The 20,556-nt window shown below is 52.7% G+C and overlaps 7 protein-coding genes across 7 annotated transcripts; 4 read left to right on the top strand and 3 right to left on the bottom strand.

Annotated features, from left to right (window-relative positions):
- Positions 1-77: 77 nt before the first annotated feature.
- BO95DRAFT_421962 (anaphase promoting complex subunit CDC16) lies at positions 78-2,586 on the bottom strand (the record flags this gene model as incomplete). Its single annotated transcript, XM_025584583.1, has 2 exons — positions 78-2,408; positions 2,490-2,586. The coding sequence occupies 2 exons, from the start codon at positions 2,584-2,586 to the stop codon at positions 205-207; spliced, it is 2,301 nt and encodes a 766-aa protein (XP_025438279.1). The 3' UTR covers positions 78-204.
- Positions 2,587-3,845: 1,259 nt separating this feature from the next.
- Positions 3,846-5,259, top strand: BO95DRAFT_467508 (uncharacterized protein; the record flags this gene model as incomplete). Its single annotated transcript, XM_025589298.1, has 2 exons — positions 3,846-4,755; positions 4,823-5,259. 2 exons carry the CDS (start codon positions 3,846-3,848, stop codon positions 5,257-5,259), a joined length of 1,347 nt encoding a protein of 448 aa, XP_025438278.1.
- A 1,324-nt stretch (positions 5,260-6,583) lies between these two features.
- On the top strand, positions 6,584-8,046 carry BO95DRAFT_456323 (putative cytochrome P450; the record flags this gene model as incomplete). The annotated part of the gene is made up of 2 exons (XM_025588392.1): positions 6,584-6,692; positions 6,758-8,046. The coding sequence occupies 2 exons, from the start codon at positions 6,584-6,586 to the stop codon at positions 8,044-8,046; spliced, it is 1,398 nt and encodes a 465-aa protein (XP_025438277.1).
- Positions 8,047-10,791: 2,745 nt separating this feature from the next.
- BO95DRAFT_435477 (uncharacterized protein) lies at positions 10,792-11,457 on the top strand (the record flags this gene model as incomplete). Its single annotated transcript, XM_025585187.1, has 1 exon — positions 10,792-11,457. The coding sequence occupies one exon, from the start codon at positions 10,792-10,794 to the stop codon at positions 11,455-11,457; it is 666 nt and encodes a 221-aa protein (XP_025438276.1).
- Positions 11,458-12,687: 1,230 nt separating this feature from the next.
- On the top strand, positions 12,688-13,792 carry xanC (transcription factor xanC; the record flags this gene model as incomplete). Its single annotated transcript, XM_025591915.1, has 3 exons — positions 12,688-12,838; positions 12,894-13,403; positions 13,455-13,792. The coding sequence occupies exons 1-3, from the start codon at positions 12,715-12,717 to the stop codon at positions 13,790-13,792; spliced, it is 972 nt and encodes a 323-aa protein (XP_025438275.1). The 5' UTR covers positions 12,688-12,714.
- Positions 13,793-15,283: 1,491 nt separating this feature from the next.
- On the bottom strand, positions 15,284-16,732 carry BO95DRAFT_397567 (SDR family oxidoreductase). Its single transcript, XM_025583777.1, has 4 exons — positions 16,042-16,732; positions 15,841-15,948; positions 15,628-15,784; positions 15,284-15,494 (listed from the first exon to the last, which is right to left on the bottom strand). The coding sequence occupies exons 1-4, from the start codon at positions 16,380-16,382 to the stop codon at positions 15,315-15,317; spliced, it is 786 nt and encodes a 261-aa protein (XP_025438274.1). The 5' UTR covers positions 16,383-16,732; the 3' UTR covers positions 15,284-15,314.
- A 340-nt stretch (positions 16,733-17,072) lies between these two features.
- BO95DRAFT_446595 (putative C6 transcription factor) lies at positions 17,073-20,010 on the bottom strand. Its single transcript, XM_025587428.1, has 4 exons — positions 18,848-20,010; positions 18,532-18,791; positions 18,257-18,482; positions 17,073-18,192 (listed from the first exon to the last, which is right to left on the bottom strand). Exons 1-4 carry the CDS (start codon positions 19,693-19,695, stop codon positions 17,121-17,123), a joined length of 2,406 nt encoding a protein of 801 aa, XP_025438273.1. The 5' UTR covers positions 19,696-20,010; the 3' UTR covers positions 17,073-17,120.
- Between the last annotated feature and the right edge of the window lie 546 nt (positions 20,011-20,556).

Here is a 20,556-nt window from a genome sequence, read left to right as displayed (position 1 = left end):
CGCTGCCTCACTACATCTAAAGTAATGCCTGCCAGGTGTACAATTTACTCTCAAGCAGAGCTGCGACGAGCCATCTTCTACATTCAATAGCATTCCCCCCTCGAATAAATAATGTCTGCTATGGATCCATCGGCAAGGAATACAACAATACCCGGGTATAATTCATCCAAACGAACGCCCAGTAGTCTATGCTCCAATGTCATCTCACTGCTGCCTCGTGTTGCTTCGCACCAGCCTCGTTCCTCGACTCCGTCCGCTCGCAGGCCCGGGCGTCTCGTCGCTTTCCACCTCAACTACCCGTCGCCTGCTGCGCCCGCCTCGCACGCGGCTCATTGCATGCCGCAACATGCCGTCCGCTTCGTCGTCCAGCTCCATCTCCACTTTCTCTTCGAGCGTTTCCGCGTACGCAGCTGCGCTGGGAGCATCACCATGGGCCACCTCATCGGTCCATTCTTCGGTGTACGATTCCTCCCGAGCCCCTCGCCGCCGGGAAACGCTCTTCCCCTTGCCTTTGGATGATCGTGTCGAGCTCCGACTGGCTGTGTTTCTCGTTTCTTCAAACACCAGTTGTTCGGTCTCTTGGCCTTCCAGCGCCCAGATCTCCAGCGCGCGAGAAAGCAGTGTGCCGGCGATGCCAGCGCCCCCTGCTGCATCGCCGCCCCCGCTGGCCCCAAGCACTCGTACCGCTTCGTGTAGCGCTGTCACGGCTTCCATGGTGCGGCTCAACTCCAGTAATACAAGCCCGCGAGCAGTGTGCAATGAGCCGACCAGCCCGCGGTCTTCGTAGCCTCCGACACCCGACGTGGCCACGCCCGATGCGCTCCCGCCGCTGCCCCCTAAGAATGGGCTGTACCCGAAACTTGCGCCGGCGGCGCCAATGCGTAGGCACTCATCGAACTCGGTCAGCGCTTCCGAAAATCGCCCAATGCGACGCAAGGCATGTCCCAAGTTTGCTCGCGTCGCTACCCACGCCCCAGGCTCGCATTCCAGCGATGTAGCCAGTGCGAGAGACCGGCGGAAGAGTTCAACGGCCGCCTCAAGGTGGTTCTGGTGATAGAAGACAACCCCGAGTTCGTTTAGGACCAGAGGGTCGCCACCAAGGGACGTTAGCTCGGAAGATGGGTTGGCACGGATGGCTGGGGCAGACCCCGAGGCGTCCCCGGTGGACATGGAGTACGCTGCCGAAAGGTACTCTTGAGCAAGGGACATGTTGTTTAATGCAAGATGCTGCATGCCTAGGAATAGCTGAGGTAGGTGGCTGCCCTGGAAGAGCCGCGCCGCCGTGCTATACGCGGCAATCGCCTGGTCGTGCTCTCCTTCGGCGGCAAAGGTGTGAGCGAAGCCAATCCATGCTGGCGCGGAATGAGGATCCAGCAAGGAGGCCTTGGAGAAGAACCGTCGCGCCTCGGCGATCTTAGAAACTGATAGATAGTATACGCCGATGGCGAGGTAAGTGTACGATTCCTCTGGAGCGTGATCAGCGAGCGTATGCGACAAAAGAAAGAGTGCGTTTGTGGCTCCGGTCTCGTAGAGACACGCCAGATGTAAGGGATAGACTGCAGGCGGATGTCCAAGGTGGCTTTGAGCGGACACGTGCATTGCAGCTGCCGTCTGCGTCGAAGATGCACTCGTTTGCGACGTGGAGAGGATAGACGAGGTGAGTTCGAGAGCTTGTGCGAACCGACACTGTGTATATAGGGCTTCTGCCCGCGATAGCAAGATATCTGGATTTTCCGATAGGTTGTAATGCGTCGAAAGAGTTTCGGTGGCATCTGAAAGAATCGTAGGGGAGGAGTACTTGGACAGTCGGGTGGTGTATAGCATCTTGGTAAAATGGGCGGCCTCTTGCGCGACTGACGGATCGGGGCTGGAGACAGAATCAAAGTCGAGCGACTCGAGGAACTCCAGTTCCTCCGCAGGCGACATGAGCGAGTTCTTCATGAGCTGGTCGAACGCCTCGAAGCACTGAACATCGATCCGGACCGCATCCTTGTAGCAATCCCGCGCGCGGTCGAAGGCATTCTGCTTCGCGAAACAGAGCCCCCTCAGGTAGCACATTGCTGCCTCAAATCGGACATTATTTGCGTCTTCTTTTTCCCGCTCCTCGCCACGGTCGATCCGCGACGCTGCTGTCTTTCCGTTCCGCAAAGTAACATGGCTTTGGCCGTTGACGTGTTGCAGCTTGCGACGGCTGTTGCTGCTGCGGACCAGATGAGTTGGATTATGGTCCCCGAGGACGGAGAGCGCCTGCTCGAACTGGTTCTGCTTGATGTAGCAGTGTGCGGCAAGGTAGCGACAAGCCGTGCTTCGGGAGATGAGGTCTTTGCGGGAGAGGAGGGCCAGGGCGCGGGCGTAGTTGTTGTTCGAGAAATGAACCTGTGCTAGCCAGAAGGCATCTGAGTCACTGTCTGGAACACGGCAGTCCCTAGATTAGTCCGTGTAGACATGCGAGCAAAGAGCTCACGGCCGCATACCGTCGGGGGACTCACTGGTCAGGGCCAGCACCTTGTCGCCGATATAAATGGCTGCGTCATGCTGGCCTCGATTTAGCGCATCCTGGCGCCAGGAGCGCAAGAATTTCTCCATGAGCGATACGAGCACGTGGAAAGCGAGACAGGAGTTGTTAGGGGGAGATTCGCGGACGACGGGGCGGTCACGACGGTGGCATCCATCGACCGAGAGGCATGAGGCGGGTTGGAGGGGCGACGAATGTTTGGGCGGGAGGATAAACAGTCCGCGGGAAAGAGTGGCGGTAAAGCCTTCGCTGATGTGCGTAGTGCGGCGCAGGATCTGCACAGATTGCAGAGAGAAGAGAGTGAGGGTTGATTGTAGTTGGTCAAAAAGAAAATATTAAGTATAGGCCCCAAGTTGAAGGGAGACAAGGTAGAGGATGGAAGCCGACAACACAGTTGGGACTATGGATGGGATGCAGTGGAACTGAAAGCGCGTCAACCTGCCAAGTGGAAAGTGGTCTGTGCGTTTGCCTGTTTGGAGAGTTTGGCTCACCGCCCAGTAGCAGTTCAACAACCTCAATTTTGATATGCCAAATGCTTATAGAAGAGACCTGCGGAGGATTTCGTTTACCATTGACCATATCGCCGTCTATGGTCGACGGACAGTCCGTGTTGCAAACTGCAGTCACTCTTAAACGATCCACTGCGCGGGACAGTGGTGGATCCCTTGTACAGTACCTATACAGCAAGTCGGACGCAGATGCTATGCGTACGGGGGTGGAACGATCTACGCTCGATCCTTGAGAGCATGATTTGCGGAACGACCATCAAGTGTATCATCATTGAGAATCTTCTGTCATGTAGGGTAAAGCAGCAAGTAGACCGGAGCGCCATAGAGATGTAACTTCGAGCACAAAGCCCCCACGGCTGCCAGCACCTGTCTATAATCAGATCGTCGTGATATTATTAGAAGGAAGGCTGTCCAGACGTGTACTGAAATCTTTAGCATAGCCTCAGTTAGTAAGATATGACAGTAGCATCACCGACCAAAGGACCGACCTCTTTAGAGCTCTAGGATTTGAGACAGCCACGAATTTACAGCAGTTGCCGCGTATGCCTCAGATCTCAAAGCTTCCATCACACAGCCCCTTTCACAGAGAGAAGTCATGGCTCTCAGAGATGCACACTGTTGCAGTGAATGACCTCTCTAGGCTTCCACCATCATCTTTCCGCCTTTTCTATCTTCTCCTATCCACAACCTTGCCATTTTATCAGAATGGGAGCCACCATCCACACAAGCAGAGCCCCTCCATCCTCATCTCCATCATGGCACTCCTTCGAAGTCATCGATGGCGTTTATGACAAAGCCATCTTATTCAGACCATCTATTTGATGGGACTATTCTCTGTGATCGGAATCGTCCTCATCTGGTATGGCGTCTACTCAGACCGCGAATACATCCACCCTTTACTTACTCAGTTAATCCCTGCGGGCCACTGTGCGTGTCTGACCTCAACCACTTTTCAATGTGCCAGCTGCTTGAACTGCGCTCCCAAGAAGCCTCTCCCTCCGACTGCACTTCCTGCTGTCTCGGCCTGGAAGTTTGAGGCAGGTCGAGATAGTGGCAATGAAGGATTAAGTCGAGCTCAGTGCATGGCCGCTTTCCCAGGTTTGTTCGAAGATATCTTGCGTGCAGGGACATTCTGGAGAACGCATGGTAGCCTTGACGTCGAGCACTTGGAATACATCCCGTTAAAGCATGGCATGGCGCGAGCGTTCATTCATCGCGGAGAGCTTTATGTGGTGAACGCGCTATCACGAGGTGAAGATCATCGACGAAAGGTTTTAGCTGTCCTGAGTGCGATCCACCGTGCCTTGATAACAAACCCCGAACGAGCCTCCCAGCAAGATCTGGAGTTTGTCTTCTCCGTGGAGGATAAAGTCACGGACGTGACCACTGACGACCAGCCTATCTGGGCATTTGCAAGGTCTGCCGGTGAAGAGGCGGTTTGGCTCATGCCTGACTTTGGCTACTGGGCATGGGAGAATGTACAGAATTCCATTGGGCCATACGACCAAGTAGTCGACCACATCAAGTGCGCAGAAATCCCCTGGTCGCAGAAGAAAAGACAGCTTGTCTGGCGAGGAAAGCCCAGTTTCGCACCTAAGCTGCGGCGCGCGCTGATGGATGCTGCGCGAGGCCAGCCGTGGGGTGATGTCAAACACGTGGATTGGAATCAACGAACGAACGTTATGAGCCTAGAGGACCATTGCCGATACATGTTCATAGCCCACGTTGAAGGTAAGCTTTTGCGTTTGCACGCTGATGGTTGTATCTGGTCTAGCGCAACGCTGAAGATGGATCTTAGGACGATCTTATTCCGCGTCTCTGAAATACCGCCAGGCGTGCAACTCGGTTGTTGTAGCCCACAAGCTGCAGTACATCCAGCATCACCACTACCTGCTCATTTCAGAAGGACCGAGCCAGAATTACATCGAAGTTGACAGGAGTTTCAGTGACTTGGCAGCCAAGTTGGAACCGTTGTTGGACGACCCATCACGGGCAGAACGCATTGCCAGCAATAGTGTACAGACATTCCGCGACCGGTATCTCACCAAGGCAGCGGAAGCGTGCTACTGGCGTATGCTCTTCGAAGGGTACAGTGACGTCTGGAATAGCAGTGTTCCGGGTCAGTCAAGGTATCAAGAACAGCAACGAGGCTTCCGATACGAGTCGTTCATTCTTCTGGATAGTCGCATGATGTTTGAATTTGACGCAACGAGCGCAACGGGCGCGATGGGCTGAGGGAACTGGGAAATTGGAAGCTGGTGGTGACGCAACAACTAACCTACTGACAGGTCACAAACTATGGTCTTGGTATCATGCATGATAAATAGGTAGTTATTGCATCAGTGTTGCGCTAGTCTGTGTTGCGAGTTGGGGCAAACGAAAGAAGGTCTGGTATCCTAGTATCACATACGTCAGGGTAGAAAGTTTCATGGTGTAAGTTGAGTTGGTGGTGACTTGCAAAATCAATTCAATGAAAGTTTCAACTCATGAGAAGAGGCCAGTCATGTGAGGGGAAAGGCGGATTCCGATCGATCTTCAGCTCTCCACTCACTCACTCGATTCAACTCCAAGTCTTAGGTACAACCTCTCGATTCCAGTTTTGACCACTTACTTTTACGCTTGGCTTCAGTTTCAAGAAGTGGTCGGTCGGCCAGTAAGAGTTCGACTATAACCAGAGAGGGCCTGTGCTACTTTAGTACTTACTCAACTTTAGTCTGCAGATTCTGGTATCAACCTAAAAGGACTTGCGATCGACCATGATTTGGGCAGGATAGCGAACCTCTCCGGTCAGACGACTTGTCTCACCTCAAGCCCTCTCCTTTCTCTCGGTTGTGCAGAGGTGAGATTGCAGTGCGTGGGAAATGCCATTGGGCCCTGTTTATCCACTACGGCACGTCCAAAGTGGAGATACGATGGACCTTCTTGGCGCTGCAGCTGCGGAGTGCGCTTCCTTCAACCAAACAAACCAACAATATCCCTTCAGTTGATAAATTCTTTCTTTCATCATGATTGTCGGTGATCGACTTCGACCTTCAAGGGCAGGGCAGTGACAGTGCAATCACTCATGCAACCAGTATGTACACTGTACAGAGACCATGCACTGAGTCTGCTCTTGTTGACAGGGCGCTGGACCACATTACGAGCATTCCTCCCCTTCGCTGACAACCGGTCGATTCTGAGTGGCATACCCTCCCGTGGCGTCAAGCAAGGTAGCTCCCACCCTCCAGATGAACCATGATCTGTGCGGAGATCGGCTCTGGCGCTCGACCACTGGGGTGACGCCAGTGGGGCCTCGTCAAGGGCGCGAACAACCGACTATCGAAGGGATCGTCGCGCGAATCGGCGAGATTTCAGCTCAGCTGAGATCTGCAGCCACAGCACTCTTTCAGAACCATTCACAACTCGTACCGTCTCTATGGAGGTCGCACGGGGGAGCCGACACGCCGCCTACACACCGAAAGTGTGGAGGCTGGCTGACTGGCTTATAACACAGGCTTGCGTCCTCTGATTGATTTGAAATTATTGCTTTCTGCTCTGTTTGTCCCTCGAACATCACATCATGCCGTCAGCAATTCCCAAGCCCCCGGGGGTCTTCCTCCTCGGCAACCTCTTCGACGTGAACTCTGGCAACCCCTGGATGTCATTCAACAAACTTTCGACTAAGTATCGTAAGCCTTCACCTGTTCCAGGCTTGATGCATTCTCTCGGTTCTAATGTTTGTTTTGCTTTGCAGGTCCCATTTGTAAAGTCACCATTCTCGGCCATGACATTGTTCTGGTCACCGGCGCCGCCCTCCTGGAAGAAATCTGCGACGAGAAGCGCTTCCGAAAATGTGTCAACGGGCCCATCGTCGAGATTCGACAGGCGGTTCACTCGAGTCTATTCACAGCCTTCCATAGTGAAATGGATTCTTGGGGCGTCGCCCATCGCATCATGGCGCCCCTTGTCACCCCGGAAGCCGTCGCGCAGGTCTTCACGGACATGCGCGAGGTATCGAGCGATCTGATCAGGAAGTGGACCGCTGGACCGCGCCAGCGCGTCAATGTCACCGACGACTTAGATCGTCTTAACCATGCCGCGAACATGCTGTGTTTCTTCGACCAGCGACTGCACTGCCTAGAAGGTCCAGAGCCGACGCTCATCAAGGCCATGGAGGGTGCTACCACCGAAGCTGTCCGACGCCCTAGCCGCCCGAAGTTACTCAACTGGCTCCTCTATCAGCGCAAGTTCGACAACTTCAACAAGGCTTTGCGCGATTATTCAGCTGACTGCATCGCACATCGGCGCGCCAACCCGTCCGCCAAGAAAGATATGCTACACGCGATCATCGAGGGCACAGATCCAGAAACAGGAAAGGGACTGGACGACGTCCAACAGATTGACGAAATCATCAACGTCTTTATCGGCAGCGCAACAGCACCGAACCTTGTTGCCTTCGCCCTTTACTATCTGATGAAGAACCCCAAGGAGATTGCGCGCGCCCGGGAAGAACTGGATGCTGTCGTTGGAGGACCCGGTGCCCAGATCGAACACGAGCATCTGGCAAACCTCCCCTACTGCACCGCCATTCTCCGCGAAGCCATGCGTCTCGCCCCTCCGGCCCCTGGCTTCAACATTGAAGCCATCCCATCCGACGAAGGCCCAGTCTACCTCGCTGGAGGCGAGTACGAAGTTCCGCGTGATCAACCCCTCATTGCCATCCTGTATGGTGTGAATCGCGACCCGGCCATCTTCGAGGATCCCGATGCATTCAAGCCCGAGCGTATGGTCGGCGAGAAGTACGACCGGTTGCCCTCGAGTGTCAAGAAAGGATTCGGAAACGGCAAGCGTCACTGTATTGGGAAGCAGTACGCGTGGGAATGGTCGTTCTTCACGCTGGTCAGCATCCTCAAAGACGTGGAGTTTGAATTGGCCGACAAGAACTACGTGACCAACCCGGCGACCGAAAACTATAATGGCGCGTTCACCGTGAAGCCGCTGGGACTTTTCGCTGTCACAGGGCCCCGACCCCGAGCAGGCTAGACCTTTTGGTGGTCTTTGAAGTTTCCCATTCTGTGTCTTATCCTCATGATATCCAAATTGCGGTTGTAATATATGCTACATGTTGCATGTTCCGTGGTACTACTTCGGGTCATTCGACCTTTTTTGATTCGCTATGATCTAATGCTATGTGGATTCTTTCCTTGATGCCTGTATTGCCCAGCTCCGTCTACTTCGACTTCGACTTGTAGTATTCATCTGACTTTCCCAGGTGAGAACGTAGCCTGCCGACTGCCTCTGAGAGTATGCGCGTTCGACTCGTGTCGGGCTCACGGTACCAACCTCGCATCTTTCAGCTCCTGCTTAATCGTAGTCACTGAGCTTGGATTTGCCACAGCCATGGGATTGTTGTGGGGCCTAGACCTTTCATCCCGTGATGGGATCTATCGATCCATGGAATAGACGGTACGGCCCGCGTCTTAGTAGGCAGGATTATACATGGCCGAGACTTGCAAGTTAGCGGTGGACTACATGATCCGGGAAAGACTGGAATTAAAGGCAATGCCATTGAGGTACAGACAATGTTGACTGTCAATACCATATGTGGGAAGTTTTAAGCGGATGTCAGATCTGCCGGCCATTATATTTTTTGGGTAGTGCCGTCGCCACTGCAGCCGTCTCGCTGATCTCCGTGGGAGTAAACCAGATGAATTTCAGAAAGGGCATCGTCTGATGACCTAAGACTGGAGGAGGACCCAACATGGAGGTATATCTTTCTTAATTTCAAGTGACTTTGGCCTGTTACGAAGTATGTAACTGATCCTGTTTCTTTGAACTCATCAAATATTCTCCCTTTGCCACTAGAAATAATTATGTTGATGTATGGTAAAATTATAAAGATAAAAGGTGGATCTTTACATACGTCAATATAAGTCAGCGAAGGAGGAATGAGTATATCGAAGGATATTGTGACGTTAAAGAACCATGTCTTGAGACTCTGTAGATTGATTGTGAAGAAAGTGGCCTTGGGAGCTCATCTCCTGTATATGATCTGCTGAGAGCTTCATATCCTGCCTCAGAAGCGGCATAAGCATGATGATTGATTTCACACTGTTGAGTAGTACTTGCCTCGCACCAACGCCACCAACGCATCCGATCCATGAGCATCTGTTTCTATGTAAGAGCCTAGAGGGCCTGGAACCTATCGGTGGTAGACCAGAGGCAGCTGCTGTGGTGAAGGTTGCCGTCCCGAGAGTCACCCAAGGGTTGTATGAGTTGCGTGTCATGCTTGAACTATATCCTTTTGTCCACCAGAAAATGCATGAAGGTCCCCATAATTGACTACACACTCAAGCTACGGAAGCGGAGTTATCGCCGAAGAGAGTGAAGTGAGCCTCATTCCTTGCTGGCCATCTACGATTCTCACTCCAGAGCTGGCGAGGGGCGATTTTGACCGGATCCCAAGCTTATGGGTATAGTACCCTGCTACCGCACGCGACCTGCTCCTACCGAGGCATTATAGCCTAAACAACAATCAGCAGAGTTCAAGCCACTTCGCAGTGCAACCGATGATTGCAGACAGCCATCCTCCCACGGTGGTCGAACAGACCGTCTGAATGAAAATCCAATTCGCCTTTCTGTGCCATTCCTGGGGTCATACAACTGGGGATCCATTCAATTCGCTCGGATGCCCTTGTACAACAGGCGAACGTCGATGGACAAAAGCACGCTCCTCCCGGCCCCTCCCTCCCCATGACATGTGATCAAATGCAATGCGTCGACGTCTGTTCTTGTAGGGCCCTCCGAGAAAAAGTCACCTCGGCCCTGATTGCAACACCTTTCGCAAGCGCCGTTGCCGTGATGTGGGGCTGGATCCCCAAATTCCATGATCTGATTTCTTGATTGTGATGTGGGGGTTAGCGTGAGTGCTAACTTCGTTCTTGACTTGGTCCGTTGTTTCCGATTCATGTAGGCCTCTTGAATTTTTGAATTTAGCATGTTACGGTACTGAGAGAGTGCATCAGTGCAGTCTTCCTCGGGCGACTCAGCATCCTTGCGGTCCCGTTAGCCATGGTGATGGGCTTGGAGGAAATCATGCCCAAAGCTCTCTCTGGAACATGAGGGAGTTGGGAAAGAAGCAGATGGAAACAGAGTAACGGGGGTACCTGGTCAAGAATGACAACTGACGTCTAGACTCGCTCAAGCAATGCCATGGGGGAGGTTCAGAGCCAGCGTGCAGCTCTCGGACCATGCCCAGATTCATGATCGGTTGAAGCCGACACCGGTCACTGGAAAGTAACGGGTTTCCCCTTCCATATCCTGGAGCTGGGTGTCAATTGGAGAAGGGCCGCAGTGGGAGAGATGATCGACTGCAATGGAAATGTGTCACAGCAGGGAATAATGAGGGTTTTAAACCATTCCATGCTTGCTTTTGAGGATGTCTGTCTGCTATCAATCTTTGAACCGATACATGTCTGCAATCTGATGCAACTAGAATTGGCTGTTGATCAGACTTACCGAACGAGAGAGAGTGACAGAAAGGGTGAAGCAAAAGAGCAAGAGAGATAGAGAGGGTGTGTAAGTGCAAGTGCAAGTGTGTGTGTGTGTGTTTCAGACAGGGAAGGGACTCAGTCACGGGACGAGTGCCATTGCCTTACCTTAGTCTATCCATCCATCCAAAGTGAATTCCACCTCAGCTTCAGCTTCTACTTCCCTCTTCCCTCTTCGTTCTTCCCTCTTGCTTTCCCCCACCCCACTAACCCACTCATTCAGTCATTCGTTCCATCAATGGATCAGTCAACAAACACTTCCCAATTACCCGAGATCGGTGCTACCACACAATCACGGTTCCCTTCCAAGGACGGCTCAAAGTTGCTCCAGATTCATCGGGGTAACACAGAAGCTGGATCATTTGCCAGTGACCGTCTGGCCAATTCACATCCAAAACACGCCAGTCCGGATACGAATACCCTGGTCTGCCTTTCCATTGACTCGGAGCTGGGATCTATTGCCCTTGATGATCGGACACGCTGTCTCATCTGCCTGTCGGCTTCAGTCTCTCCAACCTCGCTTGCCAGGAAATCGATTGATTGGTCTTCGGGGCAACCCACGTCAGGGCTCGATGCTGACGACAGATCAGCCGTGAAGCTGAGCTCAGGCATCCTAAGCGACCAATTCTACACTGCCACTCAATACTCCTCCCTCGAACCACCACCAATCGTCATTCTCGGATCCGCCCATAGTAGGAGAGCCTTGTTTCTCCGAGTGATGATGGACACTAAGCCTGCAAAGAATTTTCATCCTGACTGGTATTCAGTAGTTCCACACTTTCAATTCGCATTTGACCTACATGCAACCCAATCGAGCCATGGTCGAGTATTACCGGTCATGCAACTGGTTCACTATCCCAATCGCTACCGTGACGGTACGCCAGCCATACCATTTCGAGGCTAGGATGCTGAGCTAATTTTAATCTCACTCTCATCATGTTCAGCCCAAGAAATGTATCATCTGCATTGCTGTTGGCCTGTATTGTTTAGACTAGCTTGGGTAAGCTCGTCATTAGCTACGCCAAGAGAGTCGTTTAGCCCTAACTGGTGCACCGTGATCGAGGATTCGCACTGACGGGTACCGTACACATGGTCATACTACACGGAGCTCCCGGGTACATGCAAAAAAGGAGTGGTCGTGTATACCGAAGCACTGGAACGACTTGCTTGTGCCCTTCCCCAGGGCCCCAGGGCCCCAGGCCTGCCTGCTCTCATCCGTTCCCGGCTGCCGCATAGCTCGGTTAGTTCATTATAATTATTGCTCTGGATCCGTGCGCATGTCTTGCCAGACTAGTATACTCGATGAGAAAAATAACTCTAGGTCCGGACAGCTGGATGCATGATATCAGCTGAGACTCATTTGGCGGGCAGATCTGGCTCGACCTTTGTGGCCTAGCCCTCTCGATATTCATGCAAAGCCTGTTCGCTGATCATGGTTGGACACACTCTTCAATGATCAGCAGCGCCAAGTGAAGCCTTGCCCGCGCCTCAGAGCTATGATCGTTATTGTCTGGGCACCTTTACAGCCAAGGCCCGGCGTATGACATGGACCGGGGTTGCAGCGCGGACTGGAAACAGGACGTCCAGCGCGTGGCTTGAGAAGTCACGAGTCAAGTACCGGTGCAGTGGAAAAGCAAGGAGCCATGGCTGACTGGCTGGCTGGAGGGCCTGAGAGAAGACATATAGAATGGTTCGAGTAACCACGCACGGTGGATATTCAAATACTGCTTTGCGAGCACGAGCCACGACCTTTCCTTGGTTATACGCCCGACCTCATGTTGCACCCATTGCGCAACCTCGTAATATTTTCTATTCGAGCCAATCACATCAAGCAGAAGGTCCCTGGAATATCCGGGATTTGGCTCCCTTGAGTTCTCGGATACGGTGAGCTGAGTGCATATTATCCTTATAAGGAAGGAAGGTTAGATTGCAGCAAGATCGGCCTACTGACGGTTTGACAGCGAAACACGCAGCAGCAGGTGGAGGCTCTGTCACTCCCAACACGCATTGCTACCCCGCAAGACGCCAAATATATGAATCCAGCCTCCAGCCTCGCACCCGGCTATCTTTAATGCTACTTGCGTATGGTGTTCGCCGTTACGGAAGATTTTTGTTCACGCCGACAGCAGTACTTAACACCCGCGTTGCTCCCATTCCTTTGATGTCTATGAAGATGCGGACACAGCCTACTAAGGAAGACAGATGCTCTAGCGATAGCTCTGGACAGAAGCAGGATCCGATTGAGCGGAGGAGATTGCAGAATCGTTTGTCACAGAGAAATCATCGTGAGTGGGATCAATACTTGATAGCAGTCAACCCCATAACTCACAAGCAACATAGGTCGAAAGATCCGGGACCGCATCGCAAAGCTTCAGGAGCGTGTCATCGCCAGTGAACTACGAGCAGCTGCAAGCCTCAATGGTTGGGACCACCCCAGCTCAATCAACGGGCCGCCAACGATGGATCGAATTTCGCCTGTCTTTGACCCCAGCGGCACCTCCGCTTCGTCGATGACCGACGGGTCCTCCGGCTTTGCATCAGCGTATATGTCCCAGTCAAGATATTTCTGCTCATCATGCAATTCTGCGTTGGCGCCATTGCCGTTGTACTCGACGCAAATGACAATCACATCGCCTCTGTACGACATCACCGAGATAGATGCCTCGAACGTGTCCCCGTCGGCCCTCCGAAACCACCCCTATTTCCCGCGGTCTAGCTCTAATGCTTCTGAAATCCTGCAAGGAATGACAGGTGGATACGCATCAGCTGATGCAAATGCACCACCTCTTTGCGAGCCATGGAATGGCCAAACTCAGTACTCGGGATCGTCGCTATACTACATCACAACAGGTAAGACGCATTTGGGGTTGCAGACTCATAAAGCTGACCGTCTTGCCACAGAGGCAGCGTTGCCACAGATCATGCAAGCCTTGAGCACAGGACCAGCGCGACCAAAGGCAATTATCGTGCTCTCGCAGAATACGCAGCATGGTTCAGCGCCGACCAGCCTTCCAACGGCGCAATCACCACCAACTGCAAGCAGCACCGTCGAACTCTCAGGATCGTCGAGTCCTGTTGAGTTGCATGAAACCTTGTGCCAGTGCCAGAACCAGGGGTCGATAGCTGGATCCCCTGGCATGATGGCAGCTAATGACTGGGTTAATGCAGGTACTTCAACGTCTGTTTGCCCGCTACATTCACTACCGGCCAATGAAAGCATGCAGCTGATGATGATGTGAATGGACTTCATTTTTATATATATACCAATATTGAGCTTTTTGGGAGGGGATTGTGGTACATAGACTGCGAAATCAGATCCAGTGATTTTCATCAGATCTTTGTCTGCGATAGGATAGATTTCAAGATATGACAACGGTGAATTGAAGTTTGGAGAGTACCTCGTAGCTTCTGGACATGATGAAGCGGTGAGCCACGGAAGACAGTTGCTGTGGCAAGAAGCAAACATGGCGGCTGCTAAGTGTAAAGTCCGACCACACCACTCATACGGAGTACTCTGCCAGCCAGTATTCGTTGATCACTGTTTGTCGTCCTCGATTTCTCCCTCCCTGGTTCCGCATGCAGTAGTTTGCAGCACGAGCTTTGCGCGTCTCAGAAGGAACGCCGAAGTGCACCCACTGCAGTTATGGACTTAGAAGGAGTTAAGACGCACCAATCTGAGCGGAACAGCACTGAATGTCTTAGAAGAAGTAGACCAGGATCCCCATCCTTGGGGCACGATAGATGTATGCATCATAGCACACACCAGACGATAAACAAAACAAAATGCAGCAGTCGCTGTTTCGACTACAGTTCATCGGATGTCCAAGACCGGACAGCAAGACGTCGGATTCTACCGACCCCCGTGATTCTTGCCCCCTTTCCTGTACGTATCCTTGCCATGCTGATTGCACTCGAAAAAGAAGAATCAGTAGCTCTTCTATATACAATGTACGGAGTCGGTAGTACCTCTAAAGTATCGCCACCGCGTGGGAAATTCACTGCCGTGTACCTTTTATTATTCCATCTCGCGTGTTTTTAGGGATGGGGTGGTACATTGTATGGTCTATGTATGTACCCGTGAGGAACCACAATCGTCACCACCAGTGGAATAATCATTGAAAGCCGGCTCAGCTTGCTGCGGAGGAATACACGCCAGCGAAGTGGTGGTAGACAGTATGTACATACATACATACATACATCCATACATACACCTGGGGGTACAGGAATTTCGAATCCAGTGACCGTGCCAGACGAGACAAGTGACAATCGGGCCGTGGTGCATGGCATACGATGGAAGGAGGTGGAGGGGGAGGGAGGGAGGATGTTTGCTTTTTTTTTTTTTTTCTTGCATTTTGCTTTTGTTTGGTTTGGGGAGGAACTGGGGGTTCTCGTGGGAAAAAGGGGGAAAGGGGGAGGGCTAGTTTAGAGAGAGGGCACGGATTTGTGGGATCTGTTCGCAGGAGGGATTGTATTCCGTAACTGGGTTTCTTGGGATTGAGACTGATTTGGTTGCTCGGTGCTGTCTTGTCTGGTTGCTGGTGATGGTTTTTGTTTGTTCGGATGGATGGATGAATGGATAGGTGGATGGATGGGATTGGTAACATTCTCCGAGGGAGGGTCGGGGTTGAGCTGAGGATCCTTGTCTACGGCCTTTGCTTTAGGCAGCAGGAGATCCAGTTTGACCAAAGCCAGAAGGTTTCGTTTGGATTCTACACTTATACTCATTTCCTCTCTCCGTTACAGAGCAGAAGAGCAACCAACCTACCACGCACACTCCCCGCCATCATACCGATTCCACCCCGAATTCCAGCCCGGAATGTGGATGTTGAAAAACCGCCCGTTCCCCTCCTTCCCCTTGTTGAGGATGATCTCCAGCGTTGCGCGCACGCCGTCTGCCACCGGGAGATCCGCCCGCGGACCGCCCATCTCGGTTTGGAGCCACTGCGGTTGAATTAGCATTGGGCTTACGTGGATTCTCTTCTCTGGCCTTGATGACCATTCTGACCATTCTGACCAGTCTGACCAGATCCCAATGGTTGAAGAAAGGAAGAACAGAAGGAAGGGACGAACGCACCCCCGGACTAACGCAAAACACCGCGAACCCCTCCTGCTCGAGTTCCTGCGCGTACAGCACGGTAAGCATGTTCAGCGCCGCCTTGGTGATCTTGTACGACTGGCTCATGGCCTCCCGGTAGACGGACTGCATCGCGAAGGAGCCGACGGTTGTGGAGCTGTTTTCGTCAGTTTCTCCCAGAAGATGGGGTTGGAAGGGGGATGGGGGACGAACATATTCACAATCTTCTTCGTGGCGCCCCTCCGTAACAGCGGGAGGAACTCGCGCGTGACGAGATGCGGGCCGTTGACGTTGACGTCGAAGGAGGAGGTGAGGTCGTTCCTGCATTCCCCATTCCATGTTAATCATAAGGTACCGTCTACTGACACCCCTACCGAGAAGATAGGCAAAGTAAGGGAAAAGGAGAGGAAGTACATCTCCATCAACGACCCCCGCCCCATCACCCCCGCATTGTTGATCAGTACATCCAACCCCCGGCCCTCCAGCGCCTGCTCGACCAACTGCGCGGCTCGTCGCACGCCGGCTTCGTCGGTGATGTCGAGGGGGACGGGCGTGATGCGCGAGGGATGCTCTTTCACGAGGGCATGGAAGTCGGATGGCGTTTGGCTGGTTGTTGTCGATGATAGTGACGGTGATGATAATGATCGCGCGGCGGCGAAAATCTGCCGAACTTCACTGGCGGGCTTGGCGGCCAGTTGGCGCGTGAGTTCGAGGCCGATGCCCCGGGTTGCGCCGGTTATCAGGTAGGTAGTCATTGTTCTTGGGGGTGTTGGGGTCGGTGGATTGTTGGAAGCACTTTGAGATCGGGGGTGTGAATAGTTCGAACTGCGTGAACCGTGGATTGTAGACTGTAGACTGTAGACTGTGGACCGTGGACCGTGGACCGTGGAATGTGATACTATAGCTCTGTGATTGAGGTGGATTGGTTGATATACTGTTGCTGGTCAAGAGTGTATTGCGGAGTTAAGTGCTCGGGTTCCGGTTTACTTGAGCGAGAGGTGGCCCAGCATCCCTCAGTGCGTAGGCTTTGTAATTCTAGATGTTAGAAATCGAGGACGAGATTTTCTGTTCCGAGTCCGTCCTTCGATAACGGAGGTAAGTGGAGTGTCAGCAAGTTGCTTAGTAGAATGTCCCAGTAGGCATCTGCGTCCACTGCGGACGCTATGGAAACAGGTTGGCGATGAGGTCATTGATCCGGCGATAACGGAGATTGAGCCCCAGTATTACTCGGTACAAACTTAATGGAAAGAAACAAACAAACCACAGCGGAAATACGAGCGTGTTCCATCCCTTGAGTACACTACACATAGATAAATTAAAATGAAGAGGGAGTATCTAATGACAATAATGTGAACCCATTTTCGAACTCCACATAACATGCGCCGGCTGTGATCATAATCGCCTAGTCCCAGCTAACCCCACCATCTCAGTAAATGCTAAAGAGCCACACAAACGCCAGTATGATGTTCATTACCTTTCTCCTACTATCGCGCTCAGCTCCACAAGGGTGGATGAATGTACTCGGCCGCACGATCGAGGATATTAGGGATGGACCACTCGCCGCTGGTCGAACTCTCCGGAGTCGGAGGCGGGAGAGATCCGAGGCTCGGTGTCATACTAGCTGCTATACCGGCAACTCCCATGCTGGACCCTGCATGCGGGTTAAGGTACGCTGGGGACCCGGCCTGACCGGCGGCTCGAGCGGCCTGGGTGGTGAATGCTGCTTCGAGTTTCTCCAGTGCGCGGAGGGTTTTGGTCAACGGCTTGGCCCACTGCGTCTGCGTATCAACACCGACACCAACGGATCCGGGTGATGCAGAGTTCAAGCCTGCTGGACTCGGGGCGGCAGTGCTAGGTGCTCGAGGAATGGTGCTAAGTGTAGGGGGAGCGGCCCCATCCGTCGGAGGAGCAGCGGCATCAGCTGAGTTGAAGTCAAGCTCGGCGTTCGCTCGCTCAGAGATAATGACCTTGAGCTGCTGCAACAAGCTCCAGAAACGGGGGATGGTTTTGGATTCTTCGGTAACTGCCAAGAGGAAAATCGAGCTGATGGCTCGCTGTAAAGCAATCCACGATCGAGACGCATGTGAACTGACAGTATGCATTTCGATGTACGCCTCCACCGTCGTCATCAGATTGTTGACACAGTCGGCACGCATACTGGCTGCGGCTGGGTCAGCCGTTTCTCCCGCCAGCTTCAACGCTGGCCGATAAAGCTCGGAGGAGAAGTATGACGTGTGTAATTTGAGAACGACTCGCTCAAGGTGCTCCGTTGCAGAGAGACAGTATTTACGATCCCGGAGGTGAGGCTTGGCTTCTATCATGATCTGCTGGATGCGTTCCTTGTAGCCCTGGATAGTCTTGTAGCTCAATTGCGAGTGCGGACTCAGCATGCGACTGCGGACAACTTCCAATGCAAGACCAATGACTCGACACAGCGTCTCAAAGTACGAGATTTCGCCAGGCTTTGGATCGTCACGATACGCAATTTCGGGCTGGCACACAGCGGTCGTAGAGGGCCTGTCATAGGAAAGTGAGAAATGGCTGTCTTGCCATGCCATCGACCACCTGTCTATAGTTAGAATCATACTTCCTTGCACGTCATTTCGTGTTGGGGCTAAATGCAACATACCAAACGTGGCGGCGGCGATAACGCTCTGCAGCTGAGAAGCGACTGGACTCGACATGTAGACCGAGGGCTAAGCCCATCCGAAGCGTCATACCAAGAAGCACGTAGGAGATTCCGGGGTTCATATTGTACGACAAGACGTTGCCAATGACGAGTAGTGTTTGCATGGCATCTATCGTCGGCTGCGAGAGGAAGTTGGTCATACGAAGACACTGGTATGAGCAGCACACTACTATAGTCAGTAAGTGTCGACGAAATGAGGGTAGAAAAAGACGAACCATAGACTTGGGATGTCAACTCTCGCTCTTTGCCCGGGAGATCCGACGATTGACAGCCAGAGGCGAGCACGGCGAACAACAATCCCATGTAGGCAATAGTCACACCAAAGGGTTTCTGAGATTGGTCTGCATCGGCGCGATATACACCACCCATCGATGCTCGGTTACTTAGCAGAAGGTGAAGATTCATCTCAAATTGTGGAACATCCTCGAGAACAGGGTAAATGGCGCCTGCGATGTCTCGGTAATAGTAGAAGAAGCTGCAGGCAGAAGTGGTTAGCATTAATTCCTCACGTACAGGTAGATGCAAACTGACTCTTTGCACTGCTGGTCGGTAGGAAGGGCACTGCAGACGGCGCTGATGTCGAAAGTTGACATGTCAGAAGACCAGAGGTCAACAAACGGATACGTTGCCGATTCGTTGTCCAGGCCCAGCTTCGGCAAGATCCCACCTTCCAGCAAGGCCTGAAGCTGATCGGATCCAGACTTGTTGTTGAGGATGTACGCCAACACCGACCGGGACCCCAGGTGCACCGTGCCTTCACCAAAAGTGTTGGGCGCATGGATGCCCTCCCGTTCCGGGGAAGCAGCCTTCGACCGACTACTGGCATCACCACTCTGTATGCTCCCGGTCTCCAGCGAAGAACCGTGTCCATCTTCGGCTCTCTCGAGCCCAACCCGCAGATTGCTGATCGTTTGCTCCATCTCCCGCAACCGAGTGCGAACATTGTCCCATTCCTCGCGCGCGATCGATACTCGTCCGGGCCCTACCTGGCCCACCAAGCTTGGTCGATTAACTGGCGCCTCTGGTTTCGGGCGTGCTGGAGGCTCGGGTGGAATTATGATGGTCTCCCCAGGGACGGTTGGACTAAATGATTGCGGAAGCGAGCCCGTCATGATGCGCTTCTTGGAGGGGCGTTCGTAGGAGCAGAGATCGGCATGGTCGCGCTTGACACAGCCATCGCAGGGAAGATTACGGTCACATTTCACTTTCCGAGCGTGACAGGGGTAGCAGGCCTTGGGTTCGCGCGCCTTCCGTTTTGTGCGGATAATCGCGTCGACTTGGGATTGAGGCAGGTCGGCGATGGCCCGGGACGTGCCCGCCATGTCGGGACCAGCGACGGACGGCGAGTACGAGATAGATGACTGATAAGGAGAAGTCATTGTGGTTGGTGAAGTGAGCGAAGAGACGAGAGGTGGGTTTCGAGGAGCTTCTGCTCGAGAAGTGAAGGATCGTCGGTGTAAGGATGTGGATTGCTATCTCGAAGCTAGAACATGCGAACACAACAGCGGAGATGACGGAATTAGGCGGGATAACGAATGGGCGCGGGCACTGAGCAGGATATTCGCGGTGTTCACATTGAATATGTTTGATAAGACGAGAAGAAGATCAGTCCATGAATGATTGTGCAAGGTGTAGCGTGGATGTTGAGGGGCCCAACATGGCTTGGTTGACGAGAATGTGCTCCCGAGGTAGCAGGGCGCAAGATTGGAACTGGAAACCGCCGCCAAGTTCCAGTTTGACTGGAAAACATCCCCTTGCGGAGGCCCACCTGACTCAGCAATAGAAATCGACGGCACTTGCTCACGTGATGTGAGGGGAGTCGATCATGGGCTCGCCCAGCCCTAAGCCCTACCAGTAATGAATGAAATGACGTAGCTGATGCCAGAAATCAATGCTTGCTGCCTTACTGCCTTGCGTACTACTCTTCGATCGATCTATTAACTATATAGTGATTAGTTCGTCGCTATACTTGAAGTGATACAGAGGAGCACTAAGCCTACTCAAGAAATATTATCCTTGAATATGAAGACTCCCGTAACTCTGAAGGGACTTCTACTAGGCTTCTTTGTCATTGAGGAAAACTTTCCATTCTTTGCGTTCGACTCCTCTGGCTTAAGATTGACTTGACTCAAGATAGCTAACACAATACAGAACAAGGAGTTTGGTGTAAGATTTCAAGAAAGACATACAAAATCGGGTCTATAATTATCTCCCGCTGCCCACCTTACCCATAGCAGTTT

This window comes from Aspergillus brunneoviolaceus (genome assembly GCF_003184695.1).
Source record: "Aspergillus brunneoviolaceus CBS 621.78 unplaced genomic scaffold BO95scaffold_74, whole genome shotgun sequence".
In the NCBI taxonomy this organism is placed as follows: domain Eukaryota; kingdom Fungi; phylum Ascomycota; class Eurotiomycetes; order Eurotiales; family Aspergillaceae; genus Aspergillus; species Aspergillus brunneoviolaceus.
Note: the sequence above shows the minus strand (reverse complement) of the source record. Positions and strands in the feature narration are given on the sequence as shown.